Source organism: Aethalodelphis obliquidens, unplaced genomic scaffold, assembly GCF_003676395.1.
Source record: "Aethalodelphis obliquidens isolate GAN/ISIS:26980383/991018 unplaced genomic scaffold, ASM367639v1 scaffold42, whole genome shotgun sequence".
Classification (NCBI taxonomy): Eukaryota; Metazoa; Chordata; class Mammalia; order Artiodactyla; family Delphinidae; genus Aethalodelphis; species Aethalodelphis obliquidens.
Genome location: NW_020837986.1, coordinates 16,789,480 through 16,808,760, shown reverse-complemented (window position 1 = coordinate 16,808,760; position 19,281 = coordinate 16,789,480). Strand labels below are relative to the sequence as shown.

The window sequence follows — 19,281 nt, the reverse complement described above, 5'->3', positions numbered from 1 at the left end:
CTCTTAGAGCCCCCATCTCCACCAGGGGCACTCTATGGCGGAGGGCCTGCCTTCTTGTGCATGGTATACAGTAGGCATTTAACTCCTGTTTGTAGGATATATGTTGGGCAGGGTCCTTGTGACCCCTGTCACACCTAGACTTGCCCTGCCACCAACTCTAAACCACCAAGGACCACACCCTTCTCTTGCCCACTACTGCCGGGGGGCTCTGCACTGCTGCAGGACACATGTCCTCAGTCCCAGGTCCTGAGAAATGGGTGCTCACAGCTACCAAGGACAAGGCAAGCACAGAGGTGGCTCTGGAGTGGCTAAAGACCCCAAAGGGGAGGTTTCAGCTAGAAGCCACCTTGAAGACTGAATAAGATTTCAGCAGGCTAAGATCATTTGTGGTGAGGCCAGAGCTGGTCAGCTGGAGAGCTCATGGGCAGACAGGATTGGCCCCACAGTGGGAACTTGTTCCAGGGTGGCCCCAGGGGGAGCAGGAAATGGGGGCAGAGCTGGGAGTAGGAAAGGAAGAGCTTTCAGGGTTGTATGGGGAACCACATCTCACGGGCAATGGGGAGCCACAGAAGACTTTTGAGCAGGGGAGTGACTCTTAAAGGCTGCACTTTCATAAGCGCTCAGTCAAGCCCCATTATGGTCTATAGCTGGTAAGACTGGTGGTAGGGAGACAAGTCTAAAGTAAGAAACCATCATTTTTGCTGGATGCCTTGGAGCAAGTCACTGGGCCTCTCTGGGCTCCAGTTCCTGGTGACTTGGGTGGCAGGGAGGGGGCAGGGAAGTGGGGGAAAGGAAGAAACAGCTGTTCATCCTTGAGGGGCCTGGGAAAGCAGAACTTAGGGCGGGGCCAAGAGACAGACAGAGGACTTTCTGGGGCATGCCACCAAGTGAGCGCATTCCTGGGTACAGCCTGAGCTGGGAACACGGGCTCCTGGCTTCCAGTGGCAGCTGCCCTGCCCTCTCACTGGGTTGGCCAGCATACCATGTGAGGAAACAGGGCTGGGCTCCCAGCAGGCTCTGAGATTGAGGTTCCCCAGGAGGCCTCTGTGTGCCCAGCCAGCACAGTGCACACCACCCTCTTAGGCACCAGAACCAGCGTGAGAACCTGCTATGGACTTCCCGCTCCAGCTCCTCCTCCTGGCCTCATCCATCCCAGCAGGTAACGTTGCTGGCCTTTTTCTTCTTAGAGGGCCTGGCTTCAGTGAGTCCAGCCCTCTGTTGGCCTGGGCAGACTGGACTGTGTCTGGTCACAGGTTTAGCTGCTGACGTTGAAGGAGGGCATGGGAAGGCAGTGACAGGGAACAGTGACCCTCTTTGGGGTACCCAGAGGGGCTGCATTGCTGGGGGCACATCTGGGGCACCTTCTGTGGGGCAGAGCATGGGGCTTTGCAGTGACCCCAGGCCTGCATCACGCTCCTCCCTGTCCCGCCCCCCAACTCAGGCCTGACCTCATGGGGCGTCTCCAGTCCCCAGGCTGTGCAGGGCGTAAGGGGTTCCTGCCTCGTCATCCCCTGCATCTTCAGCTTCCCTGCCAGCGTGGAGGTGCCCCACGGCATCACAACCATCTGGTACTATGACTACTCGGGCAACCGGCAGGTAGTGAGCCATTCCGGGGACCCCCAGCTGGTGGAGGCCCGTTTCCAAGGCCGTGCCCTACTGGTGGGGCGTGCCGAGCACAAGTCGTGCAGCCTGCTGCTGAGAGACCTGCAGCCCGAGGACGCGGGCTCCTACAACTTCCGCTTTGAGATCAGTGAGGGCAACCGCTGGTCAGATGTCACAGGCACAGTGGTCACCGTGACAGGTGAGGAGCAGGGCCACTGCCTGGAAGGGACTCCCAGACTGCTCCTGGCCCCACTGGCTCACAGACCCAACGCTGGTCCTAAATCCAAATGCAACCTCAATCTTGGCCACAGTTCCAGCCCCAGCCCTGTGCCCCCTGGCATTACCCCCAATGAACCCCTCGCATCCTCCTCCCCCTTGAAGCCCCCCTGCCCCAGGCTGGAGTTTCTAGGGCAGGAGGTCTCAGGTGCAGTGAAGGGGAGTCCCTAGCCTCCTGTCTTTTTCCTCAGAGGAGCCCAGCATGCCCACCATTGCCTCACCAGCTGAGCTGCGCGAGGGCATGGAGGTGGACTTCAACTGCTCCACTCCCTACGCGTGCCTGCAGGAGCCAGTCAGTCTGCAGTGGCAAGGCCAGGACCCCACCCGCTCCGTCACCTCCAACCTCCAGAAGCTTGAGCCCACGGGCATCATCCACCTGGAGACCCTCCACATGGCCCTGTCCTGGCAGGACCATGGCCGGACCCTGCGCTGCCAGCTCTCGGTGGCCAAACACAAGACTCAGGGCGAGATTCACCTCCAAGTGCAGTGTGAGTGTGCTGGGGGCCACGCCCTCTTTACTGAGCACACGTCTGTGGCTCCCCCGTGGAAACAGTCCCTTCTCCAGCCTGTAGAAACAGCCAAGCTGCACTCGGACCAAAGGGTGGGGCAGGTGGAGAGAGACTACTAAGCCCTAAGGGCCACATTGAAAGGCTCTCTTCCACCTCCAGTCCCCGAAGCTGGGCTGGGCAGAGAAGAGGAGACATAAAAAGCCAGAGAATTGGGGGTCGAGCAGCTGGGGCCCTGGGATTTAGCCCAGCCCTGGAGGTTGCCACGGAGGCAGGGGTTTACCCCTTTCCTGCCTAAGGCCACTCATACTCGTGACCAGGGTAACACCCAGACATGGCAAAGAGACAGTGGGAGAAAGTCCGAGTTTTCACTTGGTTATGCAACTTCCCATCACAGTAAAACAGGGCAGCCTGTTCTAGAACGACTGCTGTACACAGGCATCAGGCTGGCCGCTGGCTCCGCCATCAACTAGATGAGCAAACTTTGGGCAAGTTACTTGCCTCTCAGAGCCTCTGTTTTCTCATCTGTATAGTGGAGGTAATAGTAAATTCTTTCTATCTCACAGGATTGTTATGAAAATTAAAGGAGTGCTTGGTACCTATTAAGCACTCAAAAATATTAGCTTCTATTATTTTCATATTTACATAGATTAAGCACTTGAAAATATTAGCTTTTTTTTTTTTTTGGCCACACCTCACAGCTTGCTGGATCTCATTTCCCTGACCAGGGATTGAACCTGGGCCACAACAGTGAAAGCCCAGAATCCTAACCACTAGTCAACCAGGGAACTCCTGAAAATATTAGCTTTTATTAGTATAGTTACACAGAGAGAGGCTTTGGAACAAGATTTAAAGAAGTGCAGTTTCTTTGTATTGTATTTGTATTTCTTTGTTGTAACTCAACAAATGAGGTAAACATTCTGAGTGAATTTGACTCTGCCTTTGGCCCCTCCATTAGATGGTTGGTCCCTTGCCAACAGCTACCACAAGCCACTAAAGCAAGCAGTGTGTCCATGACTCTCAGATAGAAGAGAGGTAATGGACATGTCATGAGGCAGAAAGCCATAGAGGGCAGCGTAGGCTGGACGCTAGGCCAAGCATCACAGCATCAGGCTGTCAGTGGAGAAGGAAGGGATCAGGACTCCTCACAAGGTGGGGGGCAGTGCCTGCCCTGGACGGGGGAACTAATGGGACTTATGATTTATCTGGGTGGGCTTCCTTAAGGCAGAGTGTTGAAAGAGGAGAGGAAAAATGCCCCCTGCCTTCCCTGAGCACCATATTCAACACGCCCCATCATGCCTTGCAGATGCCCCCAAGGGTGTGAAGATCCTCCTCAGCCCTTCGGGGCGAAACATCCTTCCAGGTGATCTGGTCACACTCACCTGCCAGGTGAATAACAGCTACCCTCAGGTCAGTTCCGTGCAGTGGGTCAAGGATGGGACGCACCTCAAAGACCAGAGTCATGTACTACAGCTGCCCCAGGCAGCCTGGGCCGATGCTGGCATCTACACCTGTGAAGCTGGGAATGGCGTGGGCTCTTCGGTCTCACCCCCTGTCAGCCTCCACGTCTTCAGTGAGTCCTGGGTGAGCCTGGGTCTTGACCAGAGGGCAGGGAGGTGTCCAGGCCATGGCAGCTGAGGGAAACCAGGCCAAGGTGCCTCCTGGGATGCCGGTAAGGAGTCCCAGCCTTGTGTCAGACAGATGACAAACCTCCCTGGCAGTGAACAGGGCAAAGAGATGCGTGGCCAGTCCAGGAGGCTCCTCTGCAGAAGGGGCGTGATGTAGAATGGGCAGAGATTTAGGCTGATTGGCTGCAGCCCTGAGGGTTTGGGCCTGGAAGTCAGCTGGGTATCCCCCAGTGTGCCCTATGTTGCCCCCCCAGTGGCTGAGGTCCAGGTGAGCCCAGCAGGCTCCATCCTGGAGAACCAGACAGTGACGTTGGCCTGCAACACACCTAAAGAAGCGCCCAGCGAGCTGCGCTACAGGTGGTACAAGAACCACGCCCTGATGGAGGACACTCACAGCCGCATCCTCCAGCTGCGCTCAGCCACCAGGGCTGATACAGGCTTCTACTTCTGTGAGGTGCAGAATGCCCAGGGCAGCGAGCGCTCTGGCCCGGTCAGCGTGGTGGTCAGCCGTAAGTGGTGGTGGGGGGGTGGGGCACTGGACCTGGGAGCAGGGCTAAAGAGTAGAGCCCCCTGCAGAAGGGTTGGGGTCGTGGGCCCAGGAGCCCTTGAGCTCACATCTGGTCAAGGCTTTGACATCCCCGGCCTTCAGTTTCCTCCTATTTAAAAAAACTTTTGGGCTTCCCTGGTGGCGCAGTGGTTGAGAGTCCGCCTGCCAATGCAGGGGACACGGGTTCGTGCTCCGATCCAGGAGGATCCCACGTGGCGCGGAGCGGCTGGGCCCGTGAGCCATGGCCGCTGAGCCTGCGCTTCTGGAGCCTCTGCTCTGCAGCGGGAGAGGCCACAACAGTGAGAGGCCCGCGTACCACAAAAAAAAAAAAAAACCAAAACCTTTTTATTTTGAAATAAGTTCAAACTTTAAAAAAGTTGCAAGAAGAAAACAAAGAATTATCATATACCTTTAACCTAGATTCCGCATTTGTTAATATTTTTGGAAAATTGATTTTCTCTCTCTCTCTCTAACTATATATTATATGTGTTTGTATATATATGTGCTCACACATGCACACATATACATGTATGTATGTATATATGCACATATATGTGTGCGTGCATGCACACATTTCCCTCTACATATATACTCTCTATCCACATGCATACATACATATGCACTCTATAGGTATACATACACACATATTCTATCATCTATCTATCCATCCATTTGTATTCCTGAAGTTGCAGGCATAATGCCCCTTTACCCCTTAATTTCTCAGCATGTATTTCCTAGGGTCACTCTCATGCATAATCACAGTACAACGATTGTATGTAGTCAGGAAACTTAACATTGATACAAGGCCATTGTCTAATCTACAATCCATATTTAAATTTTACCAGTTGGTCCAATAATGTCCTTTAGGTAATTACTTTTTTCTGGTCCAGGATTCAATCCAGGATCCTGCATTGCATTCAGTTGTCAAGTCTCTTTATTCTCCTTCATTCTGGCATAGCTCCTCAGCCTTTCCTTGTCTTCCTTGACATTGAGCTCCAACGAGCACAGGCTAGTTGTTCTGTGATGCTCTCAGTTTGTGTTGGTCTGAATGGAGCAGACCGAGCCAGTGCACGTGGGCAGGAACACCGTGGATGTGATTCTGTGTCTGTCTCCCTGTGTCACATCAAGAGGCACATGGGGTCAGTTTGTCCCATTGCTGGGAGTGTTCACTTTGATTATTTGGGGCAGTGCTGCCCACTGCCAGGTTTCTTTGCCAGTTTTCCCACCTTTAAAGTGGGGTCCCTGGATCCCCACTCTCAGGGTGGCCACAAGGATTGACTGGGATGACAGAGTGATTTGCCCAATCCGGGATAGACACTCAGGAGCTGCTGGGGTCACTGCCCGTTTCCCAGGGCATTATGGGACAAAGTGGGTTCAGGAGTCATAGGCTATAAGGGGAGATCCAGGAATGCCCCTGTTGAGGGTAACAGGTCTGCCCCTCATCTTCACACAGACCCACCCCTCGCCCCGGACCTAACTGCCTTCCTGGAGACACAGGCAGGACTGGTGGGCATCCTCCAGTGCTCTGTGGTCAGCGAGCCCATGGCTACTCTGGTGTTGTCACATGGGGGCCTCATCCTGGCCTCCACTTCTGGGGAGGGTGACCACAGCCCACGCTTCAGTCTCTCCTCTGCCCCCAACTCCCTGCACCTGGAGATTCGAGACCTGGGGCCGACTGACAGCGGAGAGTACACGTGCTCAGCCACCAACTCTCTTGGGAATGCGTCCTCCACTCTGGACTTCCATGCCAATGGTAAGATGGCCCCAGTGAGGCTAGTAGAAGGAGTCTGAGGAGAAGGCCTTCTCTGGCACCTTCCTCCTGGGAGCCCAGAGGGGTCAACTGAGGGCCTGAACTAGTTGGCTAGAAAAAAATCACATCAGAGATATGAGGTATACAGTCATCCCAGCCTCAGAGGTTCCTAGAAGTCAAGGGAAAAAGGGAAACATGGCAGATTGAGTTATTCCTTTAGTACCCATTCTGACTCTGAGCTTGGAGGGTTCTTCAACGCGCATTCATTTGTTTTTTATTTATTGAACATTTGGGGCAGACTCCGTGCTAGGAGTCAGATGCAGAAGGCCAAGTAGAGAAGCTGGGTCTTGGTGCGCGTGCTGCCCTTCCCTCCTTCTGAGGCAGACAGAGCTAATTGACCAAGCCAGGTTTTTGACATAAGCCTGGGATCTGGCTCAGAATCCTTCCCAGCCATGCTTTAGCCAGCTACTACCAATAAGAGCTGAATTGGCATTCAAGACCAGACCCTCCTGGATCATCAAGAGATTCACAGAGCTGATGCCACGATGCCCAGAGCTCCCTACAATTGAGTTGGGAGAGGGGAACCCGGGGGCGCTTCCTGTGGTGGGTGGCATGAAGCCACAGGCATGCAGGGGAGCCGAGCCTTCCTCTCTCCCTTTCCTGCTAGCAGTCCGCCTCCTCATCAGCCCGGCAGCAGAGGTGGCAGAAGGGCAAGCAGTGACACTGAGCTGTAGGAGCAGCCTAAGCCCGACACCTGACACACACTTCTCCTGGTACCGGAATGGGGCCTTCCTTCTCAAGGGCCCCAGCAGCAGCCTTCTGCTCCCCGCTGCCTCCAGCACTGATGCCGGCTCATACCACTGTTGGGCCCAGGATGGCCATAGCACCAGCGGGCCCTCCTCACCTGCTGTCCTTACCGTCCTCTGTGAGTAGCCTTCCCACCAGCCCGTGGCTGCCGTGAGGAGGATCAGCCTATTGGAGTCCATCAGCCACCCCCACCTCCTCCAGGCTCTCCTGGCCCCGTCCTGCCCTGGGGTCTAGATGAGGAAGGCAGCCACGAGCCTAGACATTGCGGACCTCGACACCCAGGAGTGAAATTTGGAGACCGAGGCTGGGGAATCTCATTTCCCAGCCCCAGTTCCATTAGGGCTCTGCCTCTAGCCTCAGACCCATCATTGACACCATGTCCAAACTTTGTCCTCCAGAGCTGGGCCCTGGGACACTGTACTCATATATGTGCACACACCCCATAGGCTGTGCCCTCACAGGTGCAGACACGAAGGCAGAGCCTCTCCGCACAGGGACTGCGTCCTGTCAAGGGTGGATGCTTTTGAGGGGCTGACCAATGTTCAGGGCATACTTAGCTTCCAGAACACTTTCCCTGACATGTGCAGGAGTCATGTCCGGGGACTGTCAGGAAGAGCAGGTGCCTCTAGGGGGTTTTCTAGCGTTCAGGGTGAGATGACATGGGGACTTTGGCCCCAATCTTCAGAAACTTCTAGGAAGAGGGCATTTTAGGCATTATCTATTCTCACAGGAGCTGGCTTGGAGATCAGAGATAAGAGGCAGGAAGGATCTTGGGGGAAGGGATGGGGTGCAGAGTGGAAGCAGAGAGCAAGACACCCATGGATTGCTAGGTAGGCACCTGCTCAGGAGCACCTGGAGGTTATGCAAGGTGGCTGCTTGCCTATATGGTACCTCTGTCCAAGCTAGAAAATGGCACTCCTTCTTCTGAGAAGATGCAGTCCAGCGCTAGGGCATAGCTTAGCACGAGGGGCATGGGCTGAGGTCCTCCCACCCTTGTCTGTTTGTCCTTGTGTCGTGCACAGCCTGCACAGCTGTTTGCGGCAGCTCTGGGTACCTGCCTTTGCTCGGTGTGTTCTGGGAGCCTCGCCAGCCTTTAGCGGACCTGTGGGACCCTGGCAGAGGCTGTGGGAGAGTGCCCATGCTCCTCTCCCTACAGATGCCCCACGCCAGCCCATGTTTACCGCCCGGCTGGACCTTGATACTGCAGGAGCTGGGGCTGGACGGCGAGGCCTCCTCTTGTGCCGTGTGGACAGTGACCCCCCCGCCCAGCTGCGGCTGCTCCACAGGGACCGTGTCGTGGCCTCTTCCCTGCCATCCGGGGGCAGCTGTAGCACCTGTGGGGGCTGCTCCCAACGCACAAAAGTCACCAGGGCCCCCAACCTGCTGCGTGTAGAGATCCAAGACCCGGTGCTGGAAGACGAGGGCATGTACCTGTGCGAGGCCAGCAGTCTCCTGGGCAATGCCTCTGCCTCGGCGACCTTCGATGCCCAGGGTGAGGCGGGTCAGGGAAAGAGTCGCTCAGGGTCAGGGGCTGGTACTCGGGACCCCATTCCTTTGCAACCCCCAGCTCTAAGGTGGGTCTATTGGGCGAAACCACCTTTGGTCAGCAGTGGGAGATTGCTTTCCTCCCCATGCCCCACGGGCACCCCAGAGGGCCTCCTTCCCACCCCCTCCAGGCAGGGAGGCTGGACCACTGGCCCCGGGGTCTGGGGGGAAGACATCAAGGTGAGGCCTGTCTCAGTAGGCCTGTGCTGCCTGTTCTCCAGCCACTGTCCTGGTCATCACACCATCGCACACGCTGCAGGAGGGCACTGGAGCCAATCTGACTTGCAGGGTGGACCGGGAAGCCGGTGGCCCTGCCAACTTCTCCTGGTTCCGGGATGGGGCACTGTGGGCCCAGGGCCCCCTGGAGACCCTGACGCTGCTGCCTGTGACCAGAAGGGATGCTGCCCTGTATGCCTGCCGCATCCTCACCGAGGCTGGTGCCCAGCTCTCCACCCCTGTGGTCCTGAGTGTGCTCTGTGGGTGATGGGCAAGGGCAGGTCTGGGCCCTTGGAGGGTGGAAGGGGTGGTCTGGGGGAAACAGGGCTGAGGTTGGGTTTGGGGAGGCAAGAACTTGGCTCGGGTGTGGGCAAGTGCAGGACGGAACTGCGTGTGTGTGTGTAACGGAGTGTGGCAGGTGAAAGGTGATAAGCTGTGCTGGGGGTGGCCTGAGCTCCCCACTGTCCCTGCAGATCCCCCAGATCCTCCAAAGCTGTCAGCTCTCCTGGATGTGGACCAGGGCCACACGGCTGTGTTCATCTGTACTGTGGACAGTCGCCCTCTTGCCCAGCTGTCTCTGTTCCATGGGGAGCACCTCCTGGCCACCAGCTCAGGGCCCCGGCTCTCATCCCGTGGCCATCTCCAGGCCAAAGCCACGGCCAACTCCCTGCAGCTAGAGGTCCAAGACTTGAGCCTGGCGGACTCTGGCAGCTACCGCTGTGAGGCCACCAATGTCTTGGGATCAGCCAACACTTCCCTCTTCTTCCAGGTCCGAGGTGAGTGTCAGTCCTCTGAAGCTGTGGTGGACCCAAGTGCCCTGGGGGCCACTCTGCATATTTATGTATAGATGTATAATATATAATATACAAATGTGAGTATATATACATATATATACACATGCATATGAATATATTCATATTCTTCATTTATCTATCTATATTCTTCTGTAATAATCCTCCCTAAGTGAATAAACCAGAAAAAAGGAAAGTTAATATCAATAATGCTGCAAAGGCCAAAGAAAAACACATTTTTTTCTACCACAATGACAAACATCAGTTTTTGAACATTTTCCTTGGGCTTTGATTCTGTAGAGAAATTGAAGGGGCTTGCTCATGGTCACGTGACTGGTCCCTGGCACAGTCTGGGCTCTCAGTCACCACTCCGGCTGTCACTCCTTTTTACTCCCTCAACCCTGGTCTCCTCGTGCCTCAGACCCAGGGGGCACTAGGGACAGCCCTTTGCCCGGTCCGCAGTTCCTGGGCTCTCATGACTTAGAGGTTGGGTGCAGAGTTGGCTGGAGAGAGCTGAAAAGAACTCAAGATTACACAGCTGCTAACTTCCCCTTTTAAGCACTTGGTCACCCATGCTGAGGCCAGCTCATGATGAGGACAATGGCACTTGGCATGACCTAAATCCCTACCATTTCAGTGCTTTATGGGGTCAAACCAACATTTGTCAAGAGCTAATATGTGCAGGTGCTGTGCCTGGCACTGGGGTTACAGGTCACACAAGCTGAGGGGCCAGGTGAGGCTCACCCTCTGGTAGGTGAAATACGATTGACAAAGCAAAACCATAACTCAAGGTGGTGGGCAGTGAATGCTAGGTCAGAACCAGGGCACGGGAGTCAGGTGCAGGAGAGGAAGAGGCGTGGAACTGCAGTGGGGCCCTCAGTAGTGGTCTGGTTGGGGAGCTGTGGCTCCGGGACACAGGCTTGGGGTCTTGCAGTCCTCATGTGGACACACATGTAGTCCCAGAATGTGGGACGGTATGGCGGAGGGCCCTCACCTGCTCTTGGTTTCTCCCTGCAGGAGCCTGGGTCCGGGTGTCACCATCGCCTGAGCTCCGAGAGGGCCAGGCTGTGGTCTTGAGCTGCCAGGTACCCACAGGGGTCCTGGAGGGGACCTCATACCGCTGGTATCGGGATGGCCAGCCCCTCCAGGAGTTCACCTCGGCCACAGTCCATTTTGCAGCCATAACTTTGAGCCAAGCTGGGGCCTACCATTGCCAAGCCCAGGCTCCAGGCTCAGCCACCACGAACTTGGCTGTCCCCGTCAGCCTCCATGTGTCCTGTAAGCACTTTTATCTCGTTTGTGTTTCCTGGGGGATGAGGGAGCCAAGGGCATGACTGGGGAAGGAGATGCCGAGCCCCAGGTCCTGGGCTCTGCCTCCGAGAGTCCTAGATGAGGGACCACCTGGTTGGGCCCTGACCACTGCCTGCTTTGTGTAGATGCCCCTCGCCAGGCCACACTCATCCCCCTGATGGACACAGGCCCTGGGCGACTGGGCCTCCTCCTGTGCCGTGTGAACAGCGACCCTCCAGCCCAGCTACGACTGCTCCACGGGGACCTCCTCGTGGCCTCTACCCTACAAGGTGTGGGGGAGCTTGCAGGCAGCTCTCCCCGGCTACAGGTGGCTGTGGCCCCCAACACGCTGCGTCTGGAGATCCACAATGCAGTGCTGGAGGATGAGGGCGTTTACACCTGCGAGGCCACCAACGCCCTGGGCCAGGCCTCGGCCTCAGCCACCTTTGATGCCCAGGGTCAGTGTAGGGGTGTGAGTGTGTGTGTGGGTGGCTCCTTTAAGAGAAGAGGAGGTTGGAGAGGGTTCTGGAAGCCTGGGGCACAGGCAGGAGGGTTGAACATAGGACAGTCTGCATTCCCACCCTCCTTAAGGGCAGCAGTCTCCAGACCTGGTTTTCATGGAAAACCTTTTTTATTTTTATTTATTTATTTTAAAAATTTTATTATTTATTTATTTTTGGCTGCGTTGGGTCTTCGTTGACTGCGCACGGGCTTTCTCTCGTTGCGGCGAGCAGGGGCTACTATTTGTTTCATTGCAGGGTGCAGGCTTCTCATTGCGGTGGCTTCTCTTGTTGCAGATCACAGGCTCTAGGCGCACGGGCTTCAGTAGTTGTCGCGCACGGGCTCAATAGTTGTGGCTCACGGGCTTAGTTGCTCCGCGGCATGTGGGATCTTCTCGGACCAGGGCTCCAAACTGTGTTCCCTGCTTCGGCAGGCAGATTCTTAACCACTGCACCACCAGGGAACTCCCTGAAAACCTTTCTTAAAAACAGAATTTTACATGAATGCCCAGTGGATAAAACTAATCAGAAAGGGGACACTCAAGGAGAAACCACAGCAGGGCAGATGAGGCCTGTAGGGGTCAGGGCGCCACAGAGAGAACTCTGCTTGGGACCACCTGACAGATGATGAGCCATTTCCTAAGCTCCATATCTGAGCCCCACTTACAGGTGGGTCACCTGTGCCTCCCAGAGACCGAGGGGCTTCCCACCCTCATGGAGACAGTTGGCTTGCTTTACACAGCCTTCGGTATTCCCTGGTGTCCCCATGCCCTCCTTCTCTCCCCAGCTGTGAGTGTGCAGGTGTGGCCCAAAGCCACCGTACAGGAGGGGCAGCTGGTGAACCTGACCTGCCTTGTATGGGCTACCCACATGGCCCAGCTCACCTATACATGGTACCAAGATGGGCAGCAGCGCCCAGGTGCTGTCCACTCCATCCGCCTGCCCAACGTCACGGTCATGGATGCTGCCTCCTACCGCTGTGGCGTGTTGACCCCTGGCCAGGCACTCCACCTCTCCAGACCCGTCACCCTGGACGTCCTCTGTGAGTGTGGCTGGATGCAGGGTGGAGCTGGGAGGAATGACAACAGCTTGCAGGGATCAGGGCATGGCCAGAGCCTCACAGGCATCCACCCCAGGAACTCAGTAACGAGCTGGCTGATGGAGTACTGGACAAGGAGTTTGGGACCACTGGGGCAGAGAAGCAGTGCCCCAGATTGGGCAAGTGGAGGCCTTTGGGGGTGGGGAGCCAAGGTCCTCTTGGTTAGAATGCCACCTGAAAACTGGCCTCCTCACCACTGTGGTCCCTGAACTCCTTCTATGCCTTCGTGCCTCCGTAGATGCACCCCGCGGCATGCGCCTGACCTATCTCCTGGAGAGCCGCGGCGGGCAGCTGGCCCTGGTGCTGTGCACAGTGGACAGCCGCCCACCTGCCCAGCTAGCCCTCAGCCACGCTGGCCGTCTCCTGGTGTCCTCGACCACAGACTCTGTCCCCAACACCCTGAGGCTGGAGCTGTGGGAGCCTAGGCCCAGTGATGAGGGTCTCTACAGCTGCTCGGCCCGCAGTCCTCTGGGTCAGGCCAACATGTCCCTGGAGCTGCGGCTAGAGGGTGAGGCAGGGCCCTAGCCAGGCCCACCAGGGGTGGGATCAGTTATGGTGACTGGCCAGCCCAGCTGACCATGTCTGCTTGGTACAGGTGTGCAGGTGACCCTGGCTCCGTCAGCCACTGTGCCCGAGGGAGCCCCTGTCACAGTGACTTGTGAAGACCCTGCTGCCCGCCCACCCACCCACTATGCCTGGTACCACAACAGTCGTTGGCTGCAGGAGGGGTCAGCTGCCTCGCTCTCGTTCCCGATGGCTACACGGGCTCACGCGGGTGCCTACACCTGCCAGGTCCAGGATGCCCAGGGCACACGCAGCTCCCAGCCCACAGCGCTGCATGTCCTCTGTGAGCGAGTGTCCTTGGCTCGGGGTACCCAGGGTGGATGGAGGGTGCTTCTGGGCCCTGGTGTGGGTGGGCATAGGACTGCAGGGAACCTGGGAATGGACACTTGGGGAAAGAAAGACATAGGTGATGAGGGAAGATTCCTTAAGGTCCTGTGAACCCTGTCTGGAGGAATCTGCCCACAGGACTCCTGAGAAGCTGTCACTTCCCAGAAGTGACCATTTTCCCAGAGGTTTCAGCCTCACCAATGCCAGGCAGGTGGACAATGGATAGCACAGGGTTTCCAAGCAAAGCCCTCAACTCTGCCCTGCCCCACAATGCAGATGCCCCTCGGGACGCTATCCTGTCCTCCTTCTGGGACTCAAGGGCCAGCCCCATGGCCGTGGTACAGTGCACTGTGGACAGCGAGCCACCTGCCGAGCTGGCCCTGTCCCGCGATGGCAAGGTGCTGGCCACCAGCCACGGGGTCCACGGCTTAGCAGTGGGGACGGGCCACATCCAGGTGGCTCGCAACGCCCTGCGGCTGCGGGTGCAAGATGTGCCCTCAGGTGACAAGGACACCTACGTCTGCACGGCCCGCAACTTGTTGGGCTCAATCAGCACCATGGGGCAGCTGCAGGCAGAAGGTGAGCAGGCCAGAGCGCAGGAGGGGCGCCAGTGCTGTGGGGTCTGAGTCCATGTGAGGGGTGGGGCTCCCACAAAAGGGGGCTGGCTGGCCTGACCTGGTGGGGAGGAACAGCTCCCCCTGGAGGGGGTTGCCCAGCCTGAGGGGGAGAAACAGCCTGGCCCTTGGAGAGCTCCCTACAGAGCGGGCGGGGCATGGAGGTATGGCAATGTCCAAGGGGAGCTTGGGAGCAGGGGAGACATAACCTTGCCCTCACAGGGCCCAGACTGCGGGTGGGAGCACTGACCTGCCCTGGGGAAACCAGGGATGGGAAGACAGACATAACCCTACCCTCAGGGAGCTCAGTTTGAGGGACAAGGTGCAGCCCCACCTTGGGGAGTCCAACCTGAGGGCAAGACACAGCCTCACCCATCGAAAAGCTTGAATTGATGAGAGAGGGAGGCAGAGCTTTGCCCCGGAATTCCCCGGGGCAAGGAGGAGAGATAGCCCTGTTCTCAATCTGATGGGGGAGACACAGTCCCACTTTTGGGGATCCAGATACCAAGTCAGATCAGGCTTTCCCATCATGCACAGAGGCCAACCCAGAGACTCCGGCTCCTACAGGCCTACAGATCCCTAACCACCTCTGGTCCTGCAGGTGTGCGCGTGGTGGCTGAGCCAGGGCTGGATGTGCCTGAGGGCACAGCGCTGAACCTGAGTTGTCACCTCCCTGGCAGCCCTGGGCCCATGGGGAACTCTACCTTTGCTTGGTTCTGGAATGGCCGGCAACTACACACAGAGCCTGTGCCCACCCTCGCCTTCACTCATGTGGCCCTCGCCCAAGCTGGGATGTACCACTGCCGGGCTGAGCTCCCCACTGGGGCCACCACCTCTGCTCCAGTCATGCTCCGGGTGCTCTGTGAGTGTGACATCCTCCCCCTGCCCCAGTCTCCCCACATCTCACACGCCCACTTCAGGTCTTCCTCCTCTTCTGTCTGCAAAGAGCAAGGACTTCACAGGAATGGAGTCCTGGGTCAGAGGATTCCCAGTGACTGATGTGTGATCTTGTGCATCCCTGCCTTGGCTTCCTTATCTGTAGAATGTCAGTCCCCTCACCTTGTGAGGAGTACACAAGATAGTATACAGTAGGCCCTCATTAACATTGGCCCCCTACTTTATTCTTCACCAGGGACCCATACCGTATCAGTAAGCTATTGCTGTGTAATAAGCCACCCCAAAACCTAGTGCTTAAAACGACAGCCATTTTTCATTTGCTCACAATTCTGTGGGTCAGAAATTTGGGCTGGGCTCAGCTGTGCAGTTCTGCTAGTCTTACCTCATGTGGCTGCATTTGCCCAGTGGCTGAACAGAGGCTAGATGGTCTAGGATGGCTTCACCCTCATGGCAATTGGGGCTGGCTATAGGCTGGGCCACATGTATCCAGCAGGTTGGCCTGGGCTTCCCACATGGTTGTTTTCCAAGGACAGCAGAAGATGCAAGGCCCCTTGAGGTCTAGCCCTGAAGTCATACAATGTTATTTCTTCTGCCTTCAAAGTGAGTCACAGATTTAAGGAGTGAGGAAACAGGCTCTCCCTCTTAATGGGTGGAGCAGCAGTCATCTTGCATGGGGTACAGGGAGGGGAGGAATTTGTGGTTGTTTCTGCAATCACCACACTCCCTGTCTTCCCACAGACCCTCCCAAGACACCCACCATGATGGTTTTTGTGGAGCCCGAGGGTGGCGTCCAGGGCATTCTGGACTGCCGAGTGGACAGCGAGCCCCTAGCCAGCCTGACCATCCACCTTGGCAGTCGGCTGGTGGCCTCCAGCCAGCCCCAGGTTGCTCCTGCCGAGCCACACATCCACGTCTCAGCCACCCCTAATGCCTTGAGGGTGGATATCGAGGAGCTGAGGCCTGGTGACCAGGGGGAATATGTGTGCTCTGCCTCCAATGCCCTGGGCTCTGCCTCTGCTGCCACCTACTTTGGAACCAGAGGTGAGGGGGGCTCTATCTCTCAGGCCACTCTGCGTAGAGGCCCAGTTCTCAGGTCCAAAGGCTTCCTTCTGAGGTCTTTCCTGAATCACTTCTGCTGCAATCAGCTTGTCTAGTCTAGACTGATTTCTTGAAGCTCCTTTGCATGGGGACGCTTCTGAGAGAAAGTGAAACTTAGGTTTCATCTTGGGGGAGTCACCTTAGGAGGGAGCATTGGAGGCCTGGAGCCACAGCCACCCCTAAACCCCACCCCTGTGTTCCAGCCCTGCATCGCCTGCATCTGTTCCAGCAGCTACTCTGGGTCCTGGGGCTGCTGGCAGGCCTCCTCTTCCTACTGTTGGGCCTGGGGGCCTGCTACGCCTGGAGGTGGGTCTGGAGCTAGAAGGTGGACAGAGTTACCTCATCCTTCCCCCATGTTCCTCCCATCAAATTCACAAGCTCCATACTTCCTAGCCTGTCCCTCTCTTTGCTCCAAATTTGGAAAGCCCTTCTAGAATCATCTCTAAATCTATCTTTCTGTAGTTTTCTTCTTTTCTTATCTCTGCCCTCTCACTGCTGAAGAAAGGGCTGGGGAGGAAGAAAGTAGCCTACTCTCCACAAATCTCCCCAGCGCTCTGTGTAGTGAGCAGTCTGGGGTGAAGCTTACAGGGTGGGGGAAGGGAATGGGGGCAGGCGGGGGAGGGGAGAGGCTCTCTGAGTCCACTTTTACCCTTGCAGAAGGAGGCATTTTCATAAGCTGAGAGTGGGTGAAAATTCAATGGAGATGGCTTCTCAGAAGGAAACCACACAGGTATTCGTTCACCATGTGGGCACATGCAGACACAATGCTCGGCTAACCCGCACTGCGGGGCTGGCACCGAGAGATTACTCTCATTTATAGGATGGTATCTGGGGCTAGGCAGAGACTAGGGAGAGAGCATAGTGACCCAGCGCCCCCTGAGAAGACAGGGGGAGCCATATTCTGACTGGGGCAGAGCAGTCACGTGCTTGCTGCGTGGCTGCCTGAATGACTGGAGCAGACATTCTGAACTGAGCAGCATCACCTCTACTTCCAGGACACATCTTGTAACACGGGACCCCACCTGGGTTTTAGGGTCTCTCTTCCCCACTCCTGATTCTGCCCATCACCTGGGCAGGAGTGAAAGTCTGTTTCTCCTCCCCTGTGATGTGTCCCCTTCTTCAGATAATCCATTTAGTGGGCCAGGGCTCCCAGCCACATTTCCAGTCATGCACACTCTCACCAATCCCCTTGGGACCCCTACCCAAGGCTGGGGACCTGGGGGACTGCCCTCCAGAGTTAGAGGTCAGGTGATGACTACTCCCAGAGTCCTCCAGTGACCAGAGTTTTCTCTGTGGGAAGCTCATTGATCCTGGTGCAGCCACATTTGTGACCTCGTCCTGTGCTCTGCCCCTGAGCTGACCTGTAGCATTTCCTGCCTTCAGGGGGAGGAGGTTACCGGAATCTGTGACGACTCGGGCCCTGTGAACAAGGCAGCATTGGGTCCTGCCTGCCTCCATGAAAACAGCCCTGTGGCACCTGACTTTCTATGACCTGGCTCCAAACCCCAAGAAAAATGGGTGGTGAGAGGTGGAGGTGAACATCAATCTACCAGGAAAGGTGTTGACCCTGGGGGACTCTGAAGAGAAATGAATTGACCATGTCCATGTCTCTTTCTCTTTTCTCTGGATCTCATCTCTCCATTGATATTCCAGTGCATTGCCTCTTCATATCTTTCTCCTCCAAGCTTACCCTGGACATTTGAGATGGATTAGAATAGAAGAAAAGCTTTCTACATCATCACAGGCTGGTCAAGGCACTCTGTACTAGCTAGAATATAAGCTAGGCTACTCTAACAAGACCAAATACAGTAACTTCAACGTGAGAGAATTTGATTTTTCTCTCCCATACTAGTCTGGGAATGTTATGGTGGTTTAAGATGTTGGAGCTCTGGATCCTTCTATTTTGTTTTTCTCCATCCCTAAAATGTTGCCTTTGATTGTGAAGTTCACAGTGATGCCATTGCATTCACACTTCCTCCAGCAAGAAGAGGGAAGAGTGGAAGTTAAAGGCATGCCCATTCCCATTGTGGCTACAACCCATTAGTTGCGCAGGTAATTTCCACTTACTTCCCATTGGCTGGAATTTAGTCATATGGCCATGCCAAGCTGCAAGGGATTCTGGGAAATGTAGTTTTTAATTATATATTCAAAGGACTCCCAACTATCAACTCATCCCTGAGACTTTGACATTGATGGGAATGCTGCCAGCAGGCCACGTTCTGTCTCAGTGCCCATCTACTGAAGGCCAGGGTGCGTCTTTGTCTATTCTGGTCATGGGCTTCCTGGAGGAGGTAGTCTCTCTCACACATTAAGACTGGGAAATCAAGAAGGTTTCATGGTCCCTAGGGAGAGGGAATCCCAGGCAGTTGGGTTGCCTGAACAGGCATCTTGTGCCAGATCTGGCTTCTGGAAGAAGAGATGCCCCCATTCCCACTCCCCCAGCCCCAGAGAATGGGGAGCAGAAATGGTATCAGCAGCCTTGTTTCTGCTCCAAGTGCATTCCTGTCCATGATCAAGTGAGCTCATGTCCTCTTCCTGGAAGCTTGTGCACCAGGGGCTGTTAAGACAAACAAGGGTCACTAAGAAAGAATAACATGCCCCTAGGGAAGTCAGTGCCTGAGGGGAAGCAGTTCTCAAGTGGGCTAGGGACTCCCCTGGTATCCTGGTGGCAGATGGTGGGAGGAGCAAACAGCCCACCACTCTGGGATTTGAGTTGAGAAATGTGAAGAGAAGTGGGGAGTTGGCATAGGAGCTAACAGGTTGGGAAAAAATTGGAGGCCAGGTGAGATTTATGTAGCCGTGGCTGGACCCTTCCAGTCCCAGGTCCTATACTTATTAGTGCCTGATTGCCAGGCTCTTCCTGAGAGTCTATCAGGCATGTCCTCCCAGCAAACATCCATCCTGTGACATAACTGGAATGAGTCTCTTTCTTGCAAGCCAAACTGTTGGACTGGAACACAGAGGATTCGAATGTGAGTAGGGTTTATTCTGGGACACCATCTGCTGGAGGTGGCAGTGGGTGCAAATTATATGAGCTTTACCACAAACTACTTTATGCTCAAGCAATTCGTGCCCCTTCCTTCTCCGTGAGGCTCTGGGCACTGCTCACCTCTGCTGCACACATGACCAGCACTGTGCTTGGCATGCAGTAGGTAAGCATTTAATAAACACTGTTTTTTCTACATTGCTCTCAAGTGGGAGGGTGGAAACTGTGGGCTAAAACC

At 55.8% G+C, this 19,281-nt stretch overlaps 1 protein-coding gene across 6 annotated transcripts; it reads left to right on the top strand.

Moving 5' to 3' along the window:
- The first annotated feature begins 884 nt into the window (after positions 1-884).
- On the top strand, positions 885-18,964 carry SIGLEC1 (sialic acid binding Ig like lectin 1). Of its 6 annotated transcripts, none has more exons than XM_027078802.1 (21): positions 886-1,159; positions 1,442-1,801; positions 2,070-2,366; positions 3,691-3,957; positions 4,267-4,521; positions 6,013-6,312; positions 6,977-7,234; positions 8,273-8,608; positions 8,883-9,137; positions 9,351-9,653; positions 10,686-10,946; positions 11,105-11,416; positions 12,246-12,500; positions 12,796-13,065; positions 13,153-13,404; positions 13,725-14,027; positions 14,664-14,924; positions 15,698-16,000; positions 16,261-16,363; positions 16,715-16,787; positions 17,441-18,964. In XM_027078802.1, the coding sequence occupies exons 1-21, from the start codon at positions 1,111-1,113 to the stop codon at positions 17,546-17,548; spliced, it is 5,181 nt and encodes a 1,726-aa protein (XP_026934603.1). In that variant the 5' UTR covers positions 886-1,110; the 3' UTR covers positions 17,549-18,964. The 6 variants fall into 6 exon arrangements, with proteins under 6 accessions (XP_026934605.1, XP_026934603.1, XP_026934606.1 ...); XM_027078807.1 differs by having other exon boundaries at positions 1,060-1,159; positions 1,597-1,801; XM_027078804.1 differs by lacking the exon at positions 15,698-16,000 and having other exon boundaries at positions 885-1,159.
- The last annotated feature ends 317 nt before the right edge of the window (positions 18,965-19,281 follow it).

Bases quoted from the DNA above. Each gene is read 5' to 3' on its own strand.
- SIGLEC1 (XM_027078802.1), top strand. From the start codon at position 1,111: ATGGACTTCCCGCTCCAGCTCCTCCTCCTGGCCTCATCCATCCCAGCA. The intron at 10,947-11,104 runs GTAAGCACTTTT...TGCTTTGTGTAG, and splicing joins CGTCAGCCTCCATGTGTCCT to ATGCCCCTCGCCAGGCCACA. The intron at 16,788-17,440 runs GTATTCGTTCAC...TCCTGCCTTCAG, and splicing joins CTCAGAAGGAAACCACACAG to GGGGAGGAGGTTACCGGAAT.